Here is a 23,308-nt window from a genome sequence, read left to right as displayed (position 1 = left end):
TAACAGAACATCTCACCACCACCACATTTTATGAGGAATTGGGGCATGTCTGAAGATTTTGGAGAAAGAACCTGAAAAAATTGCTCCTTCACTGGGGGCAGATAAGAAAGAACCCTCAGACCACCCCAAATTTGATCTTGGGATGCTGTTAGGTATCTGTGACCTCCACAATTTCATTCTTTCAGATAAAATGTGCTAATCAGGATTAAATCTGATTGTCTAGTTTGGATATATTATATATATTCTCTCCCCTCCCCGCCAGCCCTGTAACTGCAAGTCTTCGTATTGTGGAAGTATGTGAAGTGTAAAGTGTTGTAGTTAAACTGGCTAGTTTTCACATGTCATCCTGATGCCGAGTGGTTTCAGGAAAACCTGATAGACTCTGACACGCCAAGCCGGGAGCAAAGGGCTCTGGTGAGCATGTGAAGAGAGCGTGAAGCAGGAGCATCAGGCTGAACGTAAGGGCAGATTACTGGCAGTCTTCCGTAACTGTCAAGGCGAGTGTTCCCAGTGTGGCGTTTTCAAAAGTGATAGGATCGGATTATTCTCGGGTTGCTGAGCCAGGCATCGGCTTAGCCGTGGGGAAGCCAGGTCGAGCATCTGCAAGATCAAACTGGTTATATCTAAAATATCTGAAGCGAGCTTGCCTTTTCTCCAGCCGTAAAGGGAGCCAAATTATGAGTCGCCTTGCATTAAATCAGGTTACAGGTGGAAGGAGAAGGTTTCGGTCAGCCTTCTCAAAAGTATGGGATCTCAATTCCCATCATCCTCGACTAGCATAGCTGGTCTTGCTGGGCATTATGGTCTCCTCTGTGCACTAAGTGAAGGAAGGTTGTGTTAGACAAGAGGGAATTTAGGCGAGTCTGCTTAAAGGTGCTGCAATCTTTTAATGTAGGGTTGGCCAATGTTGGTTGAACTGCCATGCTAGTTGTTAAGTTTTACTGCCAATTCTTGTTGCTAAGCAAGTTGGTTCTTAATTGAGTTCTGCTTAATTTTATGGCCTTTTTTTGCAGTCGTTAAGTGAATCACACAGTCTTTTAAGTGAATCTGACTCTGCTTGCTGGAAGCCGGCTGGGAAGGTTGTGCAACATGATGCAATCATGTTGTTGGAAGTTAAAACCCACCCTTCTCCTAGGAAAATGAAATATTTTAGGATATACTAAAAAGGCAGAATATTTCCACTAAAAAGAAAAGTAGAAACTCACCTCAGAAGCAGAAGCTCATCCCCACCTTTGTTAATGGGCAGGCCATTAAGGCCTGGGCTGGAGTATTCTACATAAGAAAGCCCTCTACCCATCTCACCACATGGCCTGGGAAGATTGCATCAGCCAGCACTCAGGTGAAGCCATGTGGTCCAGAAAAAGCCTACAAAGTTAGCTAAGACCCCCACCCCTGGGAAGTCTGACAGCCAATGAGATACACTTCTTACACAGGAACAGGAAACAGTGAGGTGAGGCCCAACAGAGGGTATAAAACAATTGCACTCTCAGCATCTTGCCCTCTTTCCTTCTTTTCCTTCATCCAACATCTTGAAGCATGTGGTCGTTCTTTTCACTTTGGAGTTCCAAGCCATGTGGTCCTATCCACCATTAAACCATCTTTCCAAACAGCCTCCAGTGTCTTTTTCCCCACTTGGAACTGAACCCAGAAGGATAATTTTTCCAACAGTTGCAAAATGACAATCACATGACCTCAGGATGCTGCAAACACCATAAATATATCCTAGTGGCCAAGCACCTGTATTTTGATCACATGACACTGCAACAGTCGTAAGCGTGAGGACCTGTGCTGCTGTAACTTTGAATGAATGATTGTAAGTTGAGGATTACTGTATCCTCTTTAGTGCTTTAAGAAGGCAGACCTTCCTATTCCTAAAGAATGGTTCCTTTTGTGTTTTGCATATCAATAGATAGCCGTTTGACAACTCCTTGGATTCTTTCTACTGTCACACATTGAATTCACTTCAGAATCCTGAATTGGGCACTGGAGAAGTAGCATACTTTACAAAGTCAATCTATACAGTCTATAAATTCTGATGTTCACCTCAGGGAATGTGGTGAATTTTTAGATGCAAACAGAAAAACCAGAAGCCACCAAAATGGTTCTTTAAAGCACTCCCAACTAAAGGAATGGAATTGATTTTCACCACAGTCCTCCTCCTTTCAAAAGTTATTTCATAGAGTGGCGTCGCAACTGCTTCAAAACTCGTTGAATTTAGTATTTGACCCATTTTTATATGTAAAAATGTTGTCCCACTATTTGTCATTTGTTTGGTACTTGATGCACTGCGATAGGAAGAGTGGGACAGTCCTGGAGGATGGACTGGAAGTTGGCCATATTGGGAAGGTTGCTGCAAAACAAAGCGGGGGACAGCAACAGAGGACGGACAGGAAGTCAGCCATATTGGGAAGGTCAGGAAGTCCTTCCCAGCCAAAACGAAGGGTCATGTGGTAAGTCACGTGATTTGTTTGGTACTCATTGTTTTCAGTACAAGCAGTCAATCCATGACTGCAATTGAGCCTAAAATTTATATTGTTAAGTGAAATATTAGTTAGCTGAGTTTTGCCTCATTTTATGACCTTACCACAGTTGTTAGGTGAATCACTGCAGTTGATAAATTAGTAACCTGCTTAGTTATTTTCTAATACTTTTTAGAGAATACAGATTTTAATGTCTAGTTTTATTATATTAGTTTTTATTAGTGTTAGATAAACATGGTATTATTATAAGGTGTTTGGAGTATACCATATTTGATCTATTTTATAATTGACAATATATAACTGCACTTCCCTTTCTTGATCCCTGATTGTATTTCCTGCCATTTATCTCTCTCTTCACTATTTAATATTACTGGTCGTTGACTAAATAAATAAATCCTACCTGAATCTAGCTAAAACAAATGGAACCCATTGGCAAATCTTCCCTGGTGGATAGCGTTGGATGAATAAATATTAGTTGGATGGCCAATCTTTGGAAAGATACAACATATTGAAGTCTCTCCAGATACTTTATTTGTTATGTGGAATGTAAATAGGTAATTATAGATGATTTGGCTACACACAAAAATTCTATGTTGTGTTTTCCATTGTGTCCCAAAAACAGCTCTGTGATTCCAAATGCACTTTCAACCAGTGGTTGAAGCACCTTGCACACACGAAAATCACATTTTGCCTTGTTAAACAAGGCAGAAAACCTCCCAAACCTCCATATTAATATCTTAATAAGGACCAATTGGTGCCTATTTTTCAGAATGCTTGAAAGAAGCAGTTAAACTATCACAAACTACTCACCTTATCTTTATAATGGGCTCAGAGCAAACATCAGCTTATTGACTAATAAACTTTTTTGCCATCAAAGTTACCTGGCATTTGATTTTTGGATCTGAGTCATGTTTCAAGAAATGTTCAACTTGACTTCAATGAAGAAGTGAAATCTGCATTTCTGGCTGTTCAGCATTGTTCCTAATCTCTGTAAATATGCTCCTAAACATAACTCAACCTGAATTTTCTACACTAGATCTGCCCTCATGTATTGCCCTACATTCTGTGTTTTAATCAGTATTGTAAATTTATACAATTGATATTGAGTATAATTTATTTTAGGTTCATACATTGATGCTCAACAATTATGTGATTAGCTAGTTCTTAGCTTAGGATATGGATGACTTCAATTCAACCACTAATTTGTAAACCATGGTTTATGGGTTTAGCATGTAATGAGAATGTAGCCAATTGTAGCTTATTATTTTTTAAATTGTTTGGTACTGTATTTGGCTCTGAAGGCATTTAAACTTTTAATGGCCAGGACAGCAGGACTAAATAGCAAATCTTAAATCCAGATTATATAAAACACAATGACACCTTAAACTTAAGTTATATTGCAGAAATTCCTCTTTAAATCATGCCAGAACAATTACTGAAAGAGATTGGGGTAACCCATTATGCTAAGCCTTATTGTGCTTAACCACAGTTTACAAAAAAGTGAGAGCAGGGTGGATTCACATATCAAGCCAAGCTGATCAGCTTAAAATTTAGTTGCAATGTGTGAACCCAGCCATACGGTTGTTTCCAGGATGATCATGTTTATTTTGATCAATGACCAAGATAACTCACAACATACAACTGCTTAAAGATGGCTCAAGGTTGCAACTGCTGCTCCCTTGAGCAACTTTTAAGGTGTGTCCTGTTCTTTAAAAAAAACAACAAAGAGAATGACGGTATTAGTTAATGAGTATGTAACAATATTCTGCTTAATTCTCAATCCTACACTTCTGAAGCTGGAATTTTTTATTTTAACCACAGTGACTTCTATGCTTGTTGTAGACACTGTAGGATGACAACCATGCTAAGTCTACTGAAGCACGAAATCAAGAATCTGATAAAACCTTTTCTGACTAACACTTTTTATTAAAAGGCATAAGCTTTTGTGAGCAGCAGCTGCCTGCTGTTGTAAGAGTCTTCTTCATGTGGCATTTATAGTAATTTGAAAGTATTTATGTTTAAAGCAGTAGTTTTCAACCAGAGTGCTTGTGCCATAAAGTTTTTGTCTTATTGGTGAAATTGTAAGTGTGTAACTTAATAAAATTGTATAACATTCCCTGAAACCATGTCTGACACATTTAAAAATGTATATGCATGATTAATAATTTTTGGTGTGCCACAGAATTAGTGTTTCATTCAACATCCTGTTGAGGATCCAAAAAGTTGAGAATCTGCCTCTAAAGTAATAATTATAGAAAGTCACTGCCACCTAGAGTCCACAACCAGAATCACAAATAAAAGAAAAGAATAAAATAGTGTAAAGAAAGGATGAAGCTTGCAATCCAGTGCATATTTGCTTAGAAACAGTCCTGTTAATTTTTTAAAATTCTGAATATGTCTTATCTAGAAAACTGACTTAGGACCATGGTGTATTTAATACAGCTGAGGTCACATATCACACTAAGGCACTAATCTGATTCCCACATTATAATATGTGATAAACAATGGATTACAAACTATATTTTTCCTTTGTGTTTCTTTATTTCCTGCCTTTATTTTGATAAATAGTTCCAGGTGTCTTAATGTACCTAAAATTTCATCCTCCTCCTATTTTCCCAACAACAACTTTGTGAGACATGTTGGGCTAAGAGAGTTTGGCTCAAAGCCACCTAGCTGGCTTTCAAATCTAAAGTGGGACTAGAACTCACAATCTCCCAGTTTCTAGTCTGGTGCCTTAACCATTGGCTGTATGGTTGGGTCAACTATATGCTAAGCCATAAACAAATCAATTGTGTTTCTGTGGCATGAATTTAGTTTGGTGTAGCAGTTGAAGGGCCGGGTTAGGACTTACATGGTAAAAACCAAAGATATTCATGAATTGAAATATGGCAAGGGTTTTTACAACCCATTAAATCAGAGGGAATTTTGCAAAGCCAATCATCACTTCCTTAATAAGTCATAGCTTAAAGTTGCTTAAATGTAAGTACCACATAGCAGTTAATTGTTCTACTTGAAAAGTCTGTCATAAGGGGTGGAAAACAGGATAAAGGAACCATACTCAAAATGGTTAGGCCATGAGGCATAACTTGGACAAAATTAAGGTGCGAATGTGATTTCATTAAAATTAAGGATTTTACATTTGAGGAACCAGCTACAAGGTCTGTCAATCACTCCATTTTTATGATTATTTTGGTCAAAGATTATGTCCATTAAATGACATGATAATAATATTAATGTCAAAAGCAAGTAGCCAAATATCAGTTACTCATTCTTTTTTACTCTAATTGATAGTATAAACTCATTGTCCTAAATCTATTCTCTGGTATATTGAAAGAAAATCTATAACCTTTCCTTTCAGATTTTCCAAGTATTTCCCTCAATTTCTATTTCACTCTTGGTTTTGCTGAAACCATCCTATAAATTTCTTTTAAGCATTGTGTGTTGTTCAGAAGCAGAGTGAATTTGTGTATAAACACCAAAGATTAATTATGGGCATATTTAAAGAAAGTTAGCTCTACATAATTTTGACTGATAATCCTATTCTGTTTGTTTTGCTTCTTTAAAGTTTCTTTTTATGGATCTGTTAACCAAACGTTTTTGTGGCTGGGCTCCATATTTAACATTTATGAGTCGTCATACCTTTCCTGTTGCCTCACCAACAGATTTATCTGATGGTCCCCAGATGCAGCATTTATGCCATTCTTGAAAGTCCCTTCCAAGTTTTTCTGAAAGCAAGTAGCATCTCAGCCCTTCCTAGTCAAACAAGAGACATGAACAAACATTGACAAAGATGATTGTAAAAAAAAACCAAAACCATGCTGGATTGATGATTAAGTCTGAAATTACGACTCCTAGAAATAACAATTGCAAATAAAAACAGGAATAAACATTTTACATGGTTGATTGCTTGATATGTACCATGAAATCATTGTCAACTCTTAGCCGGCCACATAGATTTGTCTCCATGATGATCTAACTTTAACTTAATCTTTGAAGTCTTTCAATGACCTCAACCCAACTCAAACTCTGTTAAAAGGAGAAAAGGACCAGTTTTCCCTATGGATTTTGGCTGCATGCTGCAAGAGCTCAATAGAATTTATTTCTGTGCAGACATGCATAAATTGGCAAGTATAAATTTATAAAATCCAGTTCTCAATAATATTTGAGCTCAAAACAATAATTGTTCCATTAGCTTATATCCATATAGTTGACTTTGGTCATTGACCAGCCTTATTAACATTGATTGATTATGGGCGGATCACATTCTTTTCAACTCCTAGCAACCACACTGATAGATTTTCTCTGTGACAATCTATCCCTAACTTGGTCTTTCAGATCTTCCAACCATGCACTCATCAGTCTCCCTTGCTGCTGGTCTTCTTTTCCTCCTCCTCTCCTCCTCCTCCTCCTCCTCCTCTTCCTCCTCCTCCTCCTTTTTTCCATTTTCCCAGCACCAGAGCCTTTTCCAGATAATTGGTCTTTATGTGTTCAAAGTTGGATAATTTGAACCTGATCATATGTATCTCCAGTGAGAATCTCAGCTTGATTTTTTTTCCAATAATCCATCAGTTTGTCTTCTTGTTTTTCTTACTTCAGGAGAGTTCTTCAACATCAAACTTCAAAAGCATCAGTACTTTTCCTATCACAGAGTAGGTGGCCAATGTTGGGGACAAATCTTTCCAAGTTTTGTTTTTAAAAGGTCTCTTTAAATATGTTCATCATTATTTTACTTTTATTTCAGCTGCCAGATTTTCCTTTAGGTCTCAAAGAGATCTTCAGATATCATACAGTATTTGAAGGCTTTTGTTTATAATTATTATTGTTGTTAGGACTTTGCCTGCCTAGAAGCAGAGAGCTTGGACATACATTTTCTGTATAAGGGGATAAATTAAAGCAAAACAGAGTGCACAAGTGGCTGGGTTATAAATGACACAGCAGTGCTTGCTTCTCAAAGGTTTCTTCTTTAGTGTGTCATGCAAAGAGAAACCAGTTTGCCCAGGTACAGAATTTACACTCCGATTTATTTCATGCTCCTTTCTTTGGTTAAAGTATTCAGATGCTGGCTTGTAGAACACTGTTGTGGCAATTTGTGGAAAGCATTTAGAAGCTTTGAAACACATCCTTTAATTCAATATCACTTACCAATGCAGTCATCCACTGAGAACTGTATGTCTCCACCCACACAACAAATTACATAGACTCCCAAGCATGAAACATGTCAGCAAATTCCGCCTTTCAGACAAGCCTTGTATTCAGGCAATAATGTACTTATTGGGAATGAATGGCTGAGGGTCCCAGCCACTTTGTCACATAAACCAAAGTCAATGGCTTTCGTGTTGCTGAATCCAATTAAATGAATACAACCTTAATACAACCTTATGTTTGATAAGCAGGGCAGGTTTTAAAGTTCTGCAATTGGTTGAGCTCTCCAGTTGAGAGTAGAGCACTATAGGTATCTAGAGTAGAGTAGAGTAGAATAGAATAAGAATAGAGTAGAGTAGAAAATTCTTTATTGGCCAAGTGTGATTGGACATATAAGGAATTTGTCTTCTGTGCATAAAGCTCTCAGTGTGCATAAAAGATATAAGTGATAAATCATGATCATAGTCATCACTTGATCATGATGAAATATGATAGATCTTAATGTCTGTCTTCTACACTGTTTCTTCCATAACTCATTCAAAACAGGGACTGCTGCAAAGACAGCTCAAACAATGGCGATGTTTGATTTCTGTTTCCCTCCTGAATTTTTAACTAGTTACCAAATGCACAACCGATCTCGGAAACTGGAAAAAACAACAACACCTTTATTCTATAAATTTTCAATGGCCTGAGGAAGATACAGGTAGCCCTTGACTTAGGACCACCACTGCGCCCAAAATTTCTGTTGTTAAGTGAAACATTTGTTACGTGAGTTTTGCCCCATTTTACAAACTTTCTCACCACAGTTGTTAAGCAGATCACTGCAGTTGATAAGTTTAAGTTTATTGAGTGAATCTGGCTTCTCCATTGACCTGGCTTGTCAGAAGGTTGCAACAGGAGATCATGTGGCCCTGGGACACAGCAATGGTCATAAATATGAACCAGCTGCCAAGGGTCTGAATTTCCCCCCCATGCAATCATGGCAATGCTGCAAAGGTTGTATTTCTATCAGCATCACTTCCTTCGGCATAGATTTCTGCAGCCAAATGCACATGGTAGAAGGTGGGAGCATTCACTCCACTGTTACTAGTAGGTTTTGCAGTTGAAAACTTAAGCATACTTCAAGAACATGTTTATTTAATTTACGGTAGCCTTCTCCTGACCTAGAGGCATCCATAAGACTTGGCTGCAGAAATTCTGATAGAGAGGTTATATTTTATTTATTTATTTATTTATTTATTTGATTTGCCAATTGTTTACAAGATAATAAGTATAAATGTATACATAGTTGTGAATACATGAAATGGGTACATATATTGCCCTCCCTGTTAAAACTCTGCTGGCAAAAATGGCAGTTTGTTTTTTCAGCTGTTACACAAATTTACATACCATCCCTGGATACTTATTACAAGGAGTCATACCTACTGTGGTTTACTGCTTTTTTATTTACTGCCTTGAGGTTTTTTAAAGTAATTTAATGGGGGCTGCCTGAAATGGAGATGAACACAGCAGATTAGAACTAATTCAATGGGAGGATTAAAGCAGGAGAAAATAGTAACAGTTCAAGCAACAATCCCAAAGGTGCTTTTTCAATAAGCAATTTGGGACTTTTTTTTTCTTTGAAGACGTTTTGGCTTCTCATCCTAGAAGCTGAAGAAGACATCCGAAATGTCTTCAAAGAAAAAACAAGGAAGTCCAATTGCCTCTTGAAAAAGCACCTTTGGGACAACCATGACTTGGATGACTGAGAATCTCCACGGACAGTTCAGCAACAAGATTGTTAGTATGCACAATCCAGTGTAGCCAAGAGATAACAGGTAAGGCTTGCAGGATTCAGCCTCTTCCTGAGCCAGAGACAATGCACGGCTACGACTCATTTTATGCCATCATGGAAACGAACTACAGTACACAGAGCCCATTAACGGATAAACGGGCGGTGAGAGTTCTGCCTCCTTCAATAAACTATAGCTAAAGAAACTGCGATTTATATGCAAAACAGATCAGGTGTCAGTCCGTGTCCCTTTGGCACGGGCACGGAACCAGCCGAGTTGAACCCGAAGCATTGGTGGCTTAGTTGTTCGCTAAGCTGTTCCTAACCATTGTTGACTTAGCTCCACGATTCTCCCTCTTTCTCTGTCAACTATATCCCTCGCCACCGGCAGAGGCTAGGGGAACGCCGCCCACGTTCTTGCACGCGAAGATAAGACGTTTGTACCCATTCACACGTTCGCGATTCCCTCGTGTCTCCATTCCGACGTGCAGCCTCCCCGCTGGTTCCTCCGCTCCTCCCCCCCCCCGTCTCCAAGCGATAACAGAATGTGGGCGTCCCGGAGCGCTTTCCATGTTTTGCATACCTCGCGCCGATGGGCCAATAGGCGGTCGAGATGCCCTCCCGGATATTTGCATAGCGGTCGCGGCGGGCCAATGGGCTGGGCAGGTTTGGAGCGGGTTTGGAACGCGGTGCTGCAGCCAGCTGGCCCCGGCTCGAGTGGTGCCGAGCGACGCCGAGCGAGGGGGGATCCCTTTCGCGAACCCGCGGCGGGGACGGAGCTCGGCCCTGCTCCCTTTTTGTGGGGGTGCAGACTCGGTCTGGAGACTTGGGACTTACGCCGCCGCCGCCGCTGCTGCTGCTGCTGCGTCCCGAGGTGCGACCATGTCGGTGGCGGGCTTGAAGAAGCAGTTCCACAAAGCTAGTCAGGTACGGCAGGGAATCTAATGGGAAGGGGATCCTTTCTGCTCCCTGAACTTGCCCGTTGTCTTGCAGGCGTTTTGTTACCCCAAACTGGTCCCCAAAGATTCATTCATTCTCATTCTCTCTCATTCTCTGTCTCTCATTCTCTCTCTCATTCTCTGTCTCTCTCTCTCTCATTCTCTCATTCTCTCTCTCTCATTTTCATTCTCCCTCTCCCTCTCCAGGAGGCAACTGGACTTTCTGGCTTTTCTTTGAAGACGTTTCCCTTCTCATCCCAGAAGCTTCTTCTGATCTGACTGGATGGTGGGGAAATGGAAGGATTCATACTCCTTGCAGACGTTCTTTTTCGAGGGAGGAAAACGTCCTGCAGCCAAGAAGGCTCCACACACTACTCACACTACTCCACACACTGGTGACCCTGAGGACACAGCTAAACCTCCAAGTGGCCTCAATGACCGCCTGAAAGGATGCAAATGACCAGCTGTCTGCAAGGAATATAAATCCTTCCATTCCCCACCATCCAGTCAGAGCTGAAGAAGCTTCTGGGATGAGAAGTGAGAGATCTCCAAAGGAAAACCAGACAGTCCAGTTGTCTCTTGAAAAAAAGCACCTTTGGGATAACCATGGCTTAGAGCAGAGGTCTCCAACCTTGGCAACTTTAAGACTTGTGGACTTCAACTCCCAGAATTCTCCAGCCAGCTCTGCTGGCTGGAGAATTCTGGGAGTTGAAGTCCACAAGTCTTAAAGTTGCCAAGGTTGGAGACCTCTGGCTTAGAGGACTGAGAATCTCCATAGACATTTACCCAAACTACGTAACATCATCAGTGCTACTAGCACTGCAAGAAAACAGGCAAGCTCAGGGAGCACGAAGGATCCCTCAGGTCAACCCTGAGCTATAAATATTCTCCTTTATTAAATCGATTGGGGTTAAAAACTGCAACCCGCCTCACAGAACTGAGAATGAAGGCACAGGTGTAACTGGGTTCACACGGCGGCGTGTTAAACCCCTTAAGTGTTCACCACTGAGACATCTGGCTGTGTAAACCCAGCTGGGATGGTTCCTGCATGATAATACCATGTGGGACGTGCCTCTAGTAGGTTTGCTCTGCAAACCAGGATTAAACAAGCAGTGGCCTAACTGGTTGTGTGAAAGCGATCCTTGGAGGGAGGATGCATAGAGCAAGAGAGGGGAGGCTGTAGCCTTATATGAATGGAAGGTTGATGACTGGATTTTCCTGCCAACTTTTCCTCTTGAGTGGATTATTTAGAGAAGGGTGGCAAATACATCTAATAAATAAATTTAAGTCTTCGTCTATTTATTAAGTTACTCTATCCATTCCTCCTGGGAGAGAAGGCTTTCCATTCTCCAACAATTGTCTCCGTAACTCAGAGCAAAGTTGAGGTTGCAACCCTACTTGCTCAGTCCTGCAAACAAATTCCTGTGCCCCATTGTGCCTGGGCTTACATTTTTCAAATATTCTTGGAAAGGTATCCTGTGTGAAGAGATGCTAGAGGCCAAAGGAATTCCCAAGCAGCCTTTGGGGCGGTCCTGTTGCCTGGGAATAGCAGCCAATTCCTCTCCAGCGTGTTTATTTTTCAGCAAGTCCCTTTTGGGAATCCATTTCTCTTTTCTCAACTTTTGAGGTGCTGAGCCTGGAGTTGATTGGGTGATGAGCGGCTGCAGAGGAGAGTAGCTTCTGTTGCTTTAATCCTTAGCAAGGTGTGGTTTCATCATATTCTTGTCCACAGCTGGATTTACTAATTTTTAGATCCTTCCTGCCCTTCATCGGGGCTAGGTTCATGTGCTTTGACATCAAGGTGTTGCTTTTCTTTTCTGGATGGGCCTTTCCCCCCCCAATAAGGGACACTTTCTTCTTTGCAACTTGAAGCTATGTGGGCTTCAACTCTCAGAGTTCCCCAGCCAGCCATACTGGCTGGGGAATTCTGGGAGTTGAAGTCTTTACCTCAGGAGAGCATCTAGATTGGGAACAGCTATTTTAATTGCCTCCCCTCCATTTCTTGGGGGGGGGGCTACTAAAATTAAACCTCTGCAAGGAGAAACCTGCCATTCAAACTTGGGTTTCTGTCTAATTTTTTGATATTGATTATGCTTATCCTCAACCTTCATATGGAGTTTTTAATGAGATTTTTTTTCCATCCTGTTATCTTAAAACAACCAGTAGGATAGGTTAGTTAGGCTGACAAATAATAATTGGCTCAAAATCAGAATCTCGAAGACCATTATTCTTATTGGCCTGAGACCCTAATCTATACAACATATTGTGTCTCAACCAATACAACTACTTAGCAAGGGTTGCATGCTGATAGTATCTCTTCTTTTCTTAAGCAGAATGACAAAGAGTTATCTCTGGCATCTGAAGGAAGTTTTCCTTCAGTCTTTTAAGATGCTAACCAGTATGAGATGGCCTAATAATCTTCATCTGATGCTTAGATAAGGAAAAACTTGGGTGGTAAAATAAAAGGACCTGTCTTTTGCATATCAGATTAGTGGATTTTAAAGTGCATTGAGTTAGACCCCAGGCCTGTTGACAATATGAATAAATGCCCTCAACTTTTAACTCAACCTATCCCTGTCTATAGGATGTTCCAGTAATCTTGATGTCTTCCATTCAGTTTATCCTTTGCCTTTTTCGTCTTTTACTTCCTTCAGTTTTGTCAAGCTTCACTTTTTTTTCTAGTTCAACATAACTTTTATTACATGCCCAAGGTCTGTGAATATCTGTTGCTGATTATTGCCTTAGGGGAGTTTGATTGATTGATTGTTTTATTATGTTCCATCAAGTGCTTTTCCTGACCACAAAGCTAGATTTGTAGATCAGGATAAGTTGTTCCTGACCTGGCCTTTATAGGTTAGGAAAATAGACCGTTTTTATTTTTGGTCCTACTAGGACTAACTTGTTGGTTCTTCTTGCAGTCCATGATATTGTTAGGAACCACCTCCAAATCCCAAATCTGTTTTCCCTCTCTTTCTTTCAAAGTTTCATTTTAAACATTGGACTGTGAGGCTGCTTCTTTGAATCCAGTCTCAGATTTTCATTGCTATCCTCCATAAATTTAATCTTGTCTTTATTCCTTGAGTACAGAACACTATCTTTAACTTTTTTGAGCTCAATTATATGTATCTTCTTGTCTAAACAGAATTCATTTCATTTGTGGTTGATGTTACTTTGGGCTACTTAATGTGTATCATTAATCTAGTTTTTTTTAAACTTTCATCATAGGCTTTTCTTAGTCCTCTTTATTTTCAGACGACAAAATGCCATCATCTGCGTGTCTCAAATTGTTAGGGGTTCAACCTCCAATTTTCATTCCAACTGCCCTATTGTCTAATCTTGCATCCAGTCTTGCATTTGTATACATTGAAATAGAGACAATATGCTCCCTTGTCTTTTTTCTTGCATGGTTTTTCTGAATCTCTCTGTTTTTTTCAGACTCAGTTATTACAGTAACTATTTGTTCATTGTAAATGTTCCTTTGGGGGAAAAATAATTAGAACATTCTGATTCAGGCATTAGCCTTAATCATTTCTAGATCTCTATTCTGTGCTTCAAATTCAGTTCAGAAGGGGTGCTTGGAATATGAGGGAGAACGAGCATGAACATCCATCTGTGACAGCAAGATAGGAAGCATATAAATTTAATGAATGAATAAATGGATAAACTCCTGAGTGGACCAGGAAATGTGACAGAGAAGAACAAAAGGATAGCTCAGCTTTAATCACATAAAAAGAGTTCTCTCCAACAGAGGGACAATTCCTTGGAATTCTTTCAAAATGGCTTCATTAGCTTTGCTATAATGATCTATTTATAGGAGCTTCCATGCCCTTTATTCTTGAGCTTTTTGTCTTGCCAGCCAACAGAAGGTAGGCAGGTACCGTTTAGTGATGGGGCCTCCTTCCGTCTCTGCTTGAGAGGATCTCCTCATTCCCAGATCTGCTTATGAACGTTCTGCCAATCTTAGCCAGCAATTAGGAGAACCTTTTAACCTGAGGATATCAACATCTGGTACCCAGAATCATCTAAATCAGTGATCCCCAACCTTTTTGATGCCGCGACCGGTACCGGCATCAGCTGGGCGCCACCATCTTTTTGACGAAAAGTGCTTCCGGTGACCTCACCGAAGCACTTTTTGTCAAAAAGATAAGCGGCGCAGCGCTCCGGTGAGCTTTTTCGGGTAGAAATGGCTTTCTACCGGAAAAGCTCACCGAGCGCGAGCGCCATCTTTTGATGAAAAAGTGCTTCCGGTGAGCTTTCTACCCGGAAAAGCTCACCGGAAGCACTTTTACCAAAAAAAGATGGCGGCGCCCAGCGGCCCGGTAAGACTTGTTCCATGGACGGTACCGGTCCGCGGACCGGCGGTTGGGGACCCTGATCTAAATGTTATGGCGGTGTCCATATTATTTTCTTGGCAAGAGTAGAGAAGGTGGTTATTTTTCCCTGTTGCTTTTTTTTCAGGTTTGATTTTTGGAATGTCTTCTAAGTATTTTGGCTTGATTTATGCTTGTAGAATTCTATCCTTCCCTTTCTGACTTACTAGCAAAGGTGGTCCTACCAGAATCTTCTATTTCTGCTAACACCCTTCTCAAAGGCAGTGATGGTAGGGGGCTCCCTCTGCAACCCCTGAGAGAGGCATCATAGAGATTCGTGGTTTGTTTTAACCCTTGTTTGTATAAGTTGCAGTGGATAGATGCACATGTCATGGAAAGCCCCAACCATGGTCTATGAGTCATAATGAAGCCTAGACTGAGCCCATTGTGGCTTAATACACTGCTTCCGAAACAAAACAGTTTCCAGGTGTGTGGACTTCAATCCCCAGAATTCCACAGCCAGCATCAGCACAGAATTCTGGGAGTTGAAGGCCACGCATTGCCTCCAGAAATCATGGGTGCTTTATCACGGGATGTTTTTAAGAAGAGACTAGACAGCCACTTATCTGAAATGGTATAGGTCAGGGGTCTGCAACCTGAGGCTCTGGAGCCATATGCGGCTCTTTTGATCCTCTGCTGCAGCTCCGTTGGCTGATTCCACCACTGGCTGGCCCCTCCCCATCACTCCTCACCTGGCCTAAGGTAAGGGTGATGGCGGGGGATGGAGACTCGCTCCATATTCCACAGCAGGAGGTGACAGGTGGGAGTGAGTGACGTCAAGTTGTCCGTGCCCACCCAGTCACACCGGTTGTTAAATTATTGGCTCCTGGTGTTTTCTGTGGGAAATGGGTCCAAATAGCTCTTTGAGTGTTTCAGGTTGCAGGCCCCTGGTATAGGTTCTCCTGCTTGAGCAGGGGGCTGGACTAGAAGACCTCCAAGGTCCCTTCCAGCTCATTCATTCTATTCTATTCTACACCTCAAAGTTGCCATGTTAGGCTTAGTAAAATGTATAAATCCAGCCATGATTTTGAGAAGACGGCTTTCTCTTTCAAATTTATTTTACAAAGCTGTGCTGAAAACTTCCCATTCAATCCTTCAGATTTAATCGGTGCTGACTGTCCCAGAGGTTTAGATAATATGGTTTGTTTTTTTTTAATTTGCTGGCTCCCCTTTTTAAAAAGAAGTTACTACTTATTCCACCAGTAAATTACTCATTTGAAAACAAGGCAGCTGTTAGGCTTCTTTTCTGATGTCAAGAACAAAAGGGGCATTCTTCATAAAGTTGGACTAACCGCAACGTAAGCGTAGCCGAGCAACGTACGTACAATAACTCTGTAATGCATCTCAAGAGTATGAAATATTCTCTGTGGGCTGCACTGGATTCGTTGCACTGCTGAATCATAGATTGGCAAAGCCCGTAGATGGGGTAACCCCTGACACATTGCAGGAATAAAAGGCACGGGTTTGTGTAAAGTATGTGCACGCTAATCTGTGGCTAAGGATGGTGGTTTAGTAATAATTACCATCATGTGACTGAAAATGGAACGACTCTTAAGATAAACCGTAGCCACTATAGGGAGTAGGTGGGTGGATAGTTGGTGTGGTAGCAGAGACAGAAAATCGGCCTTTTGGAATGTCCAGGCTGATGGCAACATGGAACAGAGAGTAGAGTAGAGTAGAGTAGAGTAGAGTAGAGTAGAGTAGAGTAGAGTAGAGTAGAATAGAATAGAATAGAATAGAATAGAATAGAATAGAATAGAATAGAATAGAATAGAATAGAATAGAATAACAGAGTTGGAAGGGACCTTGGAGGTCTTCTAGCCCAACCCACTCTTAGGAGGAAACACTATACCATTGCAGACAAATGGTTGTCCAACATCATCTTAAAAATTCCCAGTGTTGGAGCATTCACAGCTTCTGGAGGCAAGTTGTTCCACTGATTAATTGTTCTAACTGTCAGGAAATTTCTCCTTAGTTCTAAGTTGCTTCTCTCCTTGATTAGTTTCCACCCGTTGTTTTACCCATATAAGGGATGTGTCTGCTCATAGAGTCAAAGGCTCATACAAGGATATTAGTCCAGCTGAGCTGAGAAACAAATGTCATTTATTTCTAAAATGTTACAAACAAGAAATTGAAACTGGCTGGGTTCACACATCACTCTAATTTGTAAATCAGGATATGCAGTTGAAGCCTGCAAGAGATTCAGATTTTTGGATCCTTGTCTCTCTTTCTCGCTAGGCTTTGTTGTTGTTGTTGAAGAGTCAGAAGTTGTTTTGGGGCTTTTTGGAGTGACCTGATTGAGGTGTAGAAGTGAGGTCACCTTTCTGGTGGGAATCCACAACATGAGCTTCTCCAGGCTTGATTGTGTAGTGGCACCTTTACAGTGTATTGCCTGTTTTATTCATGCAAGACAATCTGGAACATTTTGTCCCTGCAAGAGTTTGAATCTTGGAATTAAATTTAAGGAGCAGCGAAACGCAATTTACGTGGAACATCATGTCCCTGGACTGGTTCACCCTGGTGAAAATATCTTTTTTATGTGTTCGTACTGAGCCTATACATTGAAACATAATTGCATGCCACGGTGTCATCGGAAATTGGAGAGAGAGCATCTTGAAGGCAAAGCAGGCTTGTCATGTGAGATGCGTTTTGCGCCCTGAGGGGAAAAGAGACATTTCCTGCAAGCCCAATCTTTATGTAAAAAGGTTTTTTTAAAATGTTTCCTCAGTATATTGCTCTTTTTATTATTTCTGAAGGTCAAAAAACGGCTTTCAGGTTTTGCTTATCATTTCCATTCATAGAGAACATTCTGAGTGAAGGAGAATATGCTTCTTCTGACCATAGGTCATAAGGTAATTCAACGCTGTAGGAACTGATGGACGTTGAATGCAGATTGAACCTCTTGTTTCCATGTGAGGATCTTTTTCTTCCAGCTGTAATCAGATTTTTAGACAGGGAAGCATGTTGCGTTTTTAACATTCTAGGCTGTATTTGTAGATGCTTGCTACAATATTTCATGCCATTTTATTAAAAAAAAAAACTGCAAGCACTCCTTTTAAAACTTCTTAATCCTTAACTGATGGTGTTCCCCACTCAAATGTGGAGTGAAAAAAATATAAAATCCTTGGGGCAAATTCCCAAATATTTTTAAAAGGTATTCTGGCACCCACTTGGCACTAATCAAGAGTTTCTCAAATTGTTCATAAGCTCATTACAATTGCATTAAAAAAAAAAGACTCTAGGTCTGGGTTGACAGGATGTATTAATCTTTCCTGGCTTACTTGATTTTTCATTGAGCATTTTATAAATGTGTTGCTTTGCTATTGTTTTGATTTATTTGGTTGGGTAATAATATAAGTACAATTGCTGCTGTACACACGATTGGAGAAGAAGAATAAAACAAGTAGGCACGCTTAGAAAACAAGAAAGGGGGAGTGAGAATGGTTGCAATCCAGTATTCGGTTTTTGACTTTCCACCCATAGCATCTTCCTTGTTTAATTGTTGAAGGGAAACTCTTTGAAATGTGAGACATTCTTTGGAAAGTATGTTGTTTTGCATGCTAGCAAGTGGCAAACTAGGAAATAGGTCTTAGGGTATACAGTACTTGAAGATGGGGTGTTTGGATTTTTTCTAGAGATGGGACAGCTTCAGCAGACAAGGTTTGTGAAAGATACACACTGCAGCGGGTGTGCGATGGCACTGCCTGGTGGGAAATAAGCTTGAGTCTCTCCTTATTCAAAGGGCCCTTTGTCTGTCTGCTCCATCTTATCAAAAATGTTGCTTCCTACTGTCCCCATAGTTAAATTTTGCTTCTTACTAACCCCGCTCCAGCAAGGCCCGAGTGCTGTATAAGCTATATTAATGCAAACAGTCTGAGAGCCTTTTTAAAACATGATTTTATCTACATCGACCCAACTGTCCTGAACATAGCACCTGCACCACTGGAACCACACGCACCCTCAACACATAATATTGATACCATGATTACTCAAGTTTATTAAAATGGGATCGTACTACCATATGTGGTGGACTTGCCCAAAGGCAAAAAAGAATTGGATGAAAATACATATGTGGTTAGAGAAAATGATAAAGCAACATATACATTTAAAGCCAGAAATATTTTTGTTAGGTATTTTGCCAGAAAAAAATATAGTAAAGGGAATGTACACTGCTCAAAAAAAATAAAGGGAACACAAAAATAAGACATCCTAGATCTGAATGAATAAAATATTCTTATTAAATACTTTGTTCATTACATAGTTGAATGTGCTGACAACAAACTCACACAAAAATTATCAATGGAAATCAAATTTAGCAACCCACGGAGGTCTGGATTTGGAGTTACACTCAAAATTAAAGTGGAAAAAAACACTACAGGCTGATCCAACTTTGATGTAATGTCCTTAAAACAAGTCAAAATGAGGCTCAGTAGTGTGTTTGGCCTCCACGTGCCTGTTTGACCTCCCTACAACGCCTGGGCATGCTCCTGATGAGGTGGCAGATGGTCTCCTGAGGGATCTCCTCCCACACCTGGACTAAAGCATCCCCCAACTCCTGGATAGTCTGTGGTGCAACGTGGCATTGGTGGATGGAGCGAGACATGATGTCCCAGATGTGCTCAATTGGATTCAGGTCTGGGGAACGGGCAGGCCAGTCCATAGCATCAATGCCTTCATCTTGCAGGAACTGCTGACACACTCCAGCCACATGAGGTCTAGCATTGTCTTGCATTAGGAGGAACCCAGGGCCAACTGCACCAGCATATGGTCTCACAAGGGGTTTGAGGATCTCATCTCGGTACCTAATGGCAGTCAGGCTACCTCTGGTGAGCACATGGAGGGCTGTGCAGCCCCCTAAAGAAATGCCACCCCACACATTACTGACCCACTGCCAAACCGGTCATGCTGGAGGATGTTGCAGGCAGCAGAACGTTCTCCACGGCGTCTCCTGACCCTGTTATGTCTGTCACATGTGCTCAGTGTGAACCTGCTTTCATCTGTGAAGAGCACAGGGCGCTAGTGGTGAATTTGCCAATCTTGGTGTTCTCTGGCAAATGCTGATGTTTGCATCCTGCACGGTGTTGGTCTGTAAGCACAACCCCCACCTGTGGACATTGGGCCCTCATATTGCCCTCATGGAGTCTGTTTCTGACCGTTTGAGCAGCCACATATACATTTGTGGCCTGCTGGAGGTCATTTTGCAGGGCTCTGGCAGTGCTCCTCCTGTCCCTCCTTGCACAAAGGCGGAGGTAGCGGTCCTGATGCTGGGTTATTGCCCTCCTACGGCCTCCTCCACATCTCCTGATGTACTGGCCTGTCTCCTGGTAGTGCCTCCATGCTCTGGACACTACGCTGACAGACGTAGCAAACCTTCTTGCCACAGCTCGCATTGATGTACCATCCTGGATGAGCTGCACTACCTGAGCCACTTGTGTGGGTTGTAGACTCCGTCTCATGCTACCACTAGAGTGAAAGCACCGCCAGCATTCAAAAGTGACCCAACCATCAGCCAGAAAGCATAGGAACTGAGAAGTGGTCTGTGGTCACCACCTGCAGAGCCACTCCTTTATTGGGGATGTCTTGCTACCTGCCTCTGCTTTCCACCTGTTGTCTATTCCATTTGCACAACAGTATGTGAAATTGATTGTCAATCAGTGTTGCTACCTAAGTGGACAGTTTGATTTCACAGAAGTGTGATTGACTTGGAGTTACATTGTGTTGTTTAAGTGTTCCCTTTATTTTTTTGAGTAGTGTATATTTAATATACTACATGTCTTGATGGCAACAAAAATTATATTTGCAAAAACATTGCAAAAATGAGGAAACTCCTTCAGATGAGAATATAATCAAAAAAATATTAGAGTGTGCAGAAATGGATAGGCTAACATTAAAGATAAAGAATAAAGAAGACACGGAATATTTTTTAACGGGATTTGTTTTACCAGTAGTTAGATAATAATAGCAGAAATTAGAAGTTGGAAGAATACTATTATATACAAGGAAAGAATATTATTATTACTATTATTATGTATATGTAAAATGACCCAGACAATACACTGTCTATTAAATACTTGTATATGTTAAAGAAAAATGTATAAATAAAAATATATTTTAAAAAAAGTTTCTGAAAATCGATCATTCAGATATCCTTGATACCTTGCCTCCGCCAGTCTCCCTTAATAAAGCTTAGGTGAGTATTACAGGTAATAATGCTTTGACTTACAACAGTTCATTATTTTGACCCTTCAAAGTTATAACAGCACGAAATCAAGTGACTTAAGACCATTTTTCACAGTTATGACCTTTGTGGTATCCCCATGATTCACATGATCCAAATTCAGATGCTTGTCAACTGGTTCATACTTACGACCGTTGCTGTGTCCCGAGGACATGTGACTCCCCTTTTGATACGCAAACTCAAGGGGAAAGCCAGATTCCTTGCTTTGCTACAAAAAGCAGAAAAGAAGCAACAGGACAATTGCATGAGCTGCATCTTGAGCACCCATATGAACAATGGTTGGAAGAATTGGGAGTGGCTAGTCTAAAGAAAAGGAGGACTGGGGTGATATAACAGAATTCCAATATTTGAGGGGCTGCCCCCAAAGAAGAGGCAGTCAAGCTACTCTCCAAAGCACATGTGATGACCTAAAGGGGCGTAGCACAAAAGCAACAAAGTCACAAAAATAGGTAAATTCCCTTTAATTCCTCCAACTTGGCCCCCAATTTCCAGTTATCATCGGCTGGAGAAAAAAAAAGTCCCAAGAACAGTCTTTAAAGAGAAGAAATACAGTCCAAACCCAAAGTACATATAAATTATAAATAAAAACCAACACGAACCACAGCTGCAGCAATTAACGAGACAGGGCAGGATAAGGAATTGCAGACTTCCAAAAGATAATGAAACACACACAGTTGGGAGGACGCCAGAACCCAGATAAGACTTGACAAACAAAGATAATTCACGCTTTGCCTCCAGCAAGGTGCTGTGCGCAAATGCCCCTTTTAAATCCTGTTTTCCCAGCTGCAGCTAATGAAGGGAATCAGGGCCCTTTTCTCCCCCGTAACCCACATAATTCATGTTGCTCCCTTCTCCGTTCCTCCCTGCATGCCCTAGGATGAAGAAGGGGTGGCCCTGGGTCTTCCTCTGAAGGCCCGGCTGGACTGGGCCCTTCCCCAGTTTCTTCCATAGCCATCGGAGCCTGTCAGTTGCTTGACCTTCCCCTCAGAATCAGATTCCAACAGGCATGACAGCACCTGAGGGCAGGGCAAGAAGCAACGGATGGAAACTAATCAAGGAGAGATCCAACCTGGAACTAAGGAGAAATTTCTTGACATTGGGAACAATTCATCTTCCCTTCAAATGTTGTGGGAGCTCCATCAGTGGAGGGTTTTTGGGAAAGGATTGGACAACCATTTGTGTGAAATCCTTTAGAGTTTCCTGCCTGAGCAAGGGGTTGGACCAGAAGGCTTCCAAGGCCCTTTCCAACTCAGTTTTTCTCTATTATGGTTGAAACCATGCATGGCATGGTTAAAGAATAGAATAGAATTCTTTATTGGCCAAGTGTGATTGGGCACACAAGGAATTTGTCTTGGTGCAAATGCTTTCAGTTGTACACGAAAGAAAAGGTACATTCGTTAAGAATCAAGAATCATAACGTACAACACTTAATGATAGTCATAGGGTACAATCAGCAATCAAATCATACTAGGAACAGTCAATATAAATTGTAAGGATACAAGCGACAAAGTTACAGTCATACAGTCACAAGTGGGAGGGGATGGGTGATAAGGAGTGATGAGAAGATTAACAGTGATAGTAGTGGATCCAAAACATAAGGATGTCTACTGGGAAGAAGGTTTAGGGCGGACAAAAGAACATATCTAACACAGCACTTAATTAATCTGTGGATGGTGTTATAGCAATAGCACTTAGACAGTGATAGTAGTGGTGAAATTCGAACTGGCAAATTGCAGGCAGCCAGCAGTTGGCAGAAGTAGCCTGCAGTACTGCACTCCAACCACTGTGCCCCCGAGGCTCTGTTATACTGTTTTGCTTTGATGATAGCCGCCAATTTGGGAGGCTTTTAAAAAGCATTGGGTAAATTCCTGATTGGGCAAAAGCTGCCCTATATTGTTACACTGAATTGCTCACAGCATCTAATCAGAACTATTCCATATAGAAATGTGACTCACTAGACAGCAAGAACAATTAACCAGTGGAACAGCTTGCCTCCAGAAGTTGTGGGTATTTCATAACTAGGGGTTTTTAAAGAAGAGATCGGACAGCCACTTGTCTGGAATGTTATAGGTCTTCTGCTTAAGCAGGGGGTTGGACTAGAAGACCTCCAGGGTCCCTTCCAGCTCCCTGCTGTTTGAATTGAGCCCACCCAAATTATGGACCACGGAGAGCAGAGTTGAGATCCTACAAACTGCAGAGAAAGAAGAACAGTTTATGACTGCAGGTAGTCCTTCCTTGTGGCAGGTGGATATTTTAGACTCCCGAGAACCTTTCATTATTTTATTTATTGCTCCATGCTTGTCATTCTTCAGCGGCTCACAAAGATGTCAGGGCGTGCCGTTTAGAAATTAGAGGAAGAAACTCTGCAA

The 23,308-nt window shown here is 41.2% G+C and overlaps 1 protein-coding gene across 1 annotated transcript in view; it reads left to right on the top strand.

The window, feature by feature from the left end:
* The first annotated feature begins 10,037 nt into the window (after window positions 1-10,037).
* The window catches only part of SH3GL3 (SH3 domain containing GRB2 like 3, endophilin A3), a 32,602-nt gene continuing 19,331 nt past the window's right edge, over window positions 10,038-23,308 (top strand). The window contains exon 1 of the mRNA XM_087972628.1: window positions 10,038-10,320. Within this exon, the coding sequence (XP_087828754.1) occupies window positions 10,276-10,320 (45 nt within the window). The 5' untranslated portion in view covers window positions 10,038-10,275. The remainder of the gene's footprint in view (window positions 10,321-23,308) is intronic.

Source organism: Notechis scutatus, chromosome 11 (assembly GCF_049901735.1).
Source record: "Notechis scutatus isolate UNSWTSFEM ecotype Mainland chromosome 11, rNotScu1.2, whole genome shotgun sequence".
NCBI lineage: Eukaryota > Metazoa > Chordata > Lepidosauria > Squamata > Elapidae > Notechis > Notechis scutatus.
This window is presented reverse-complemented; position numbering and strand designations above follow the sequence as displayed.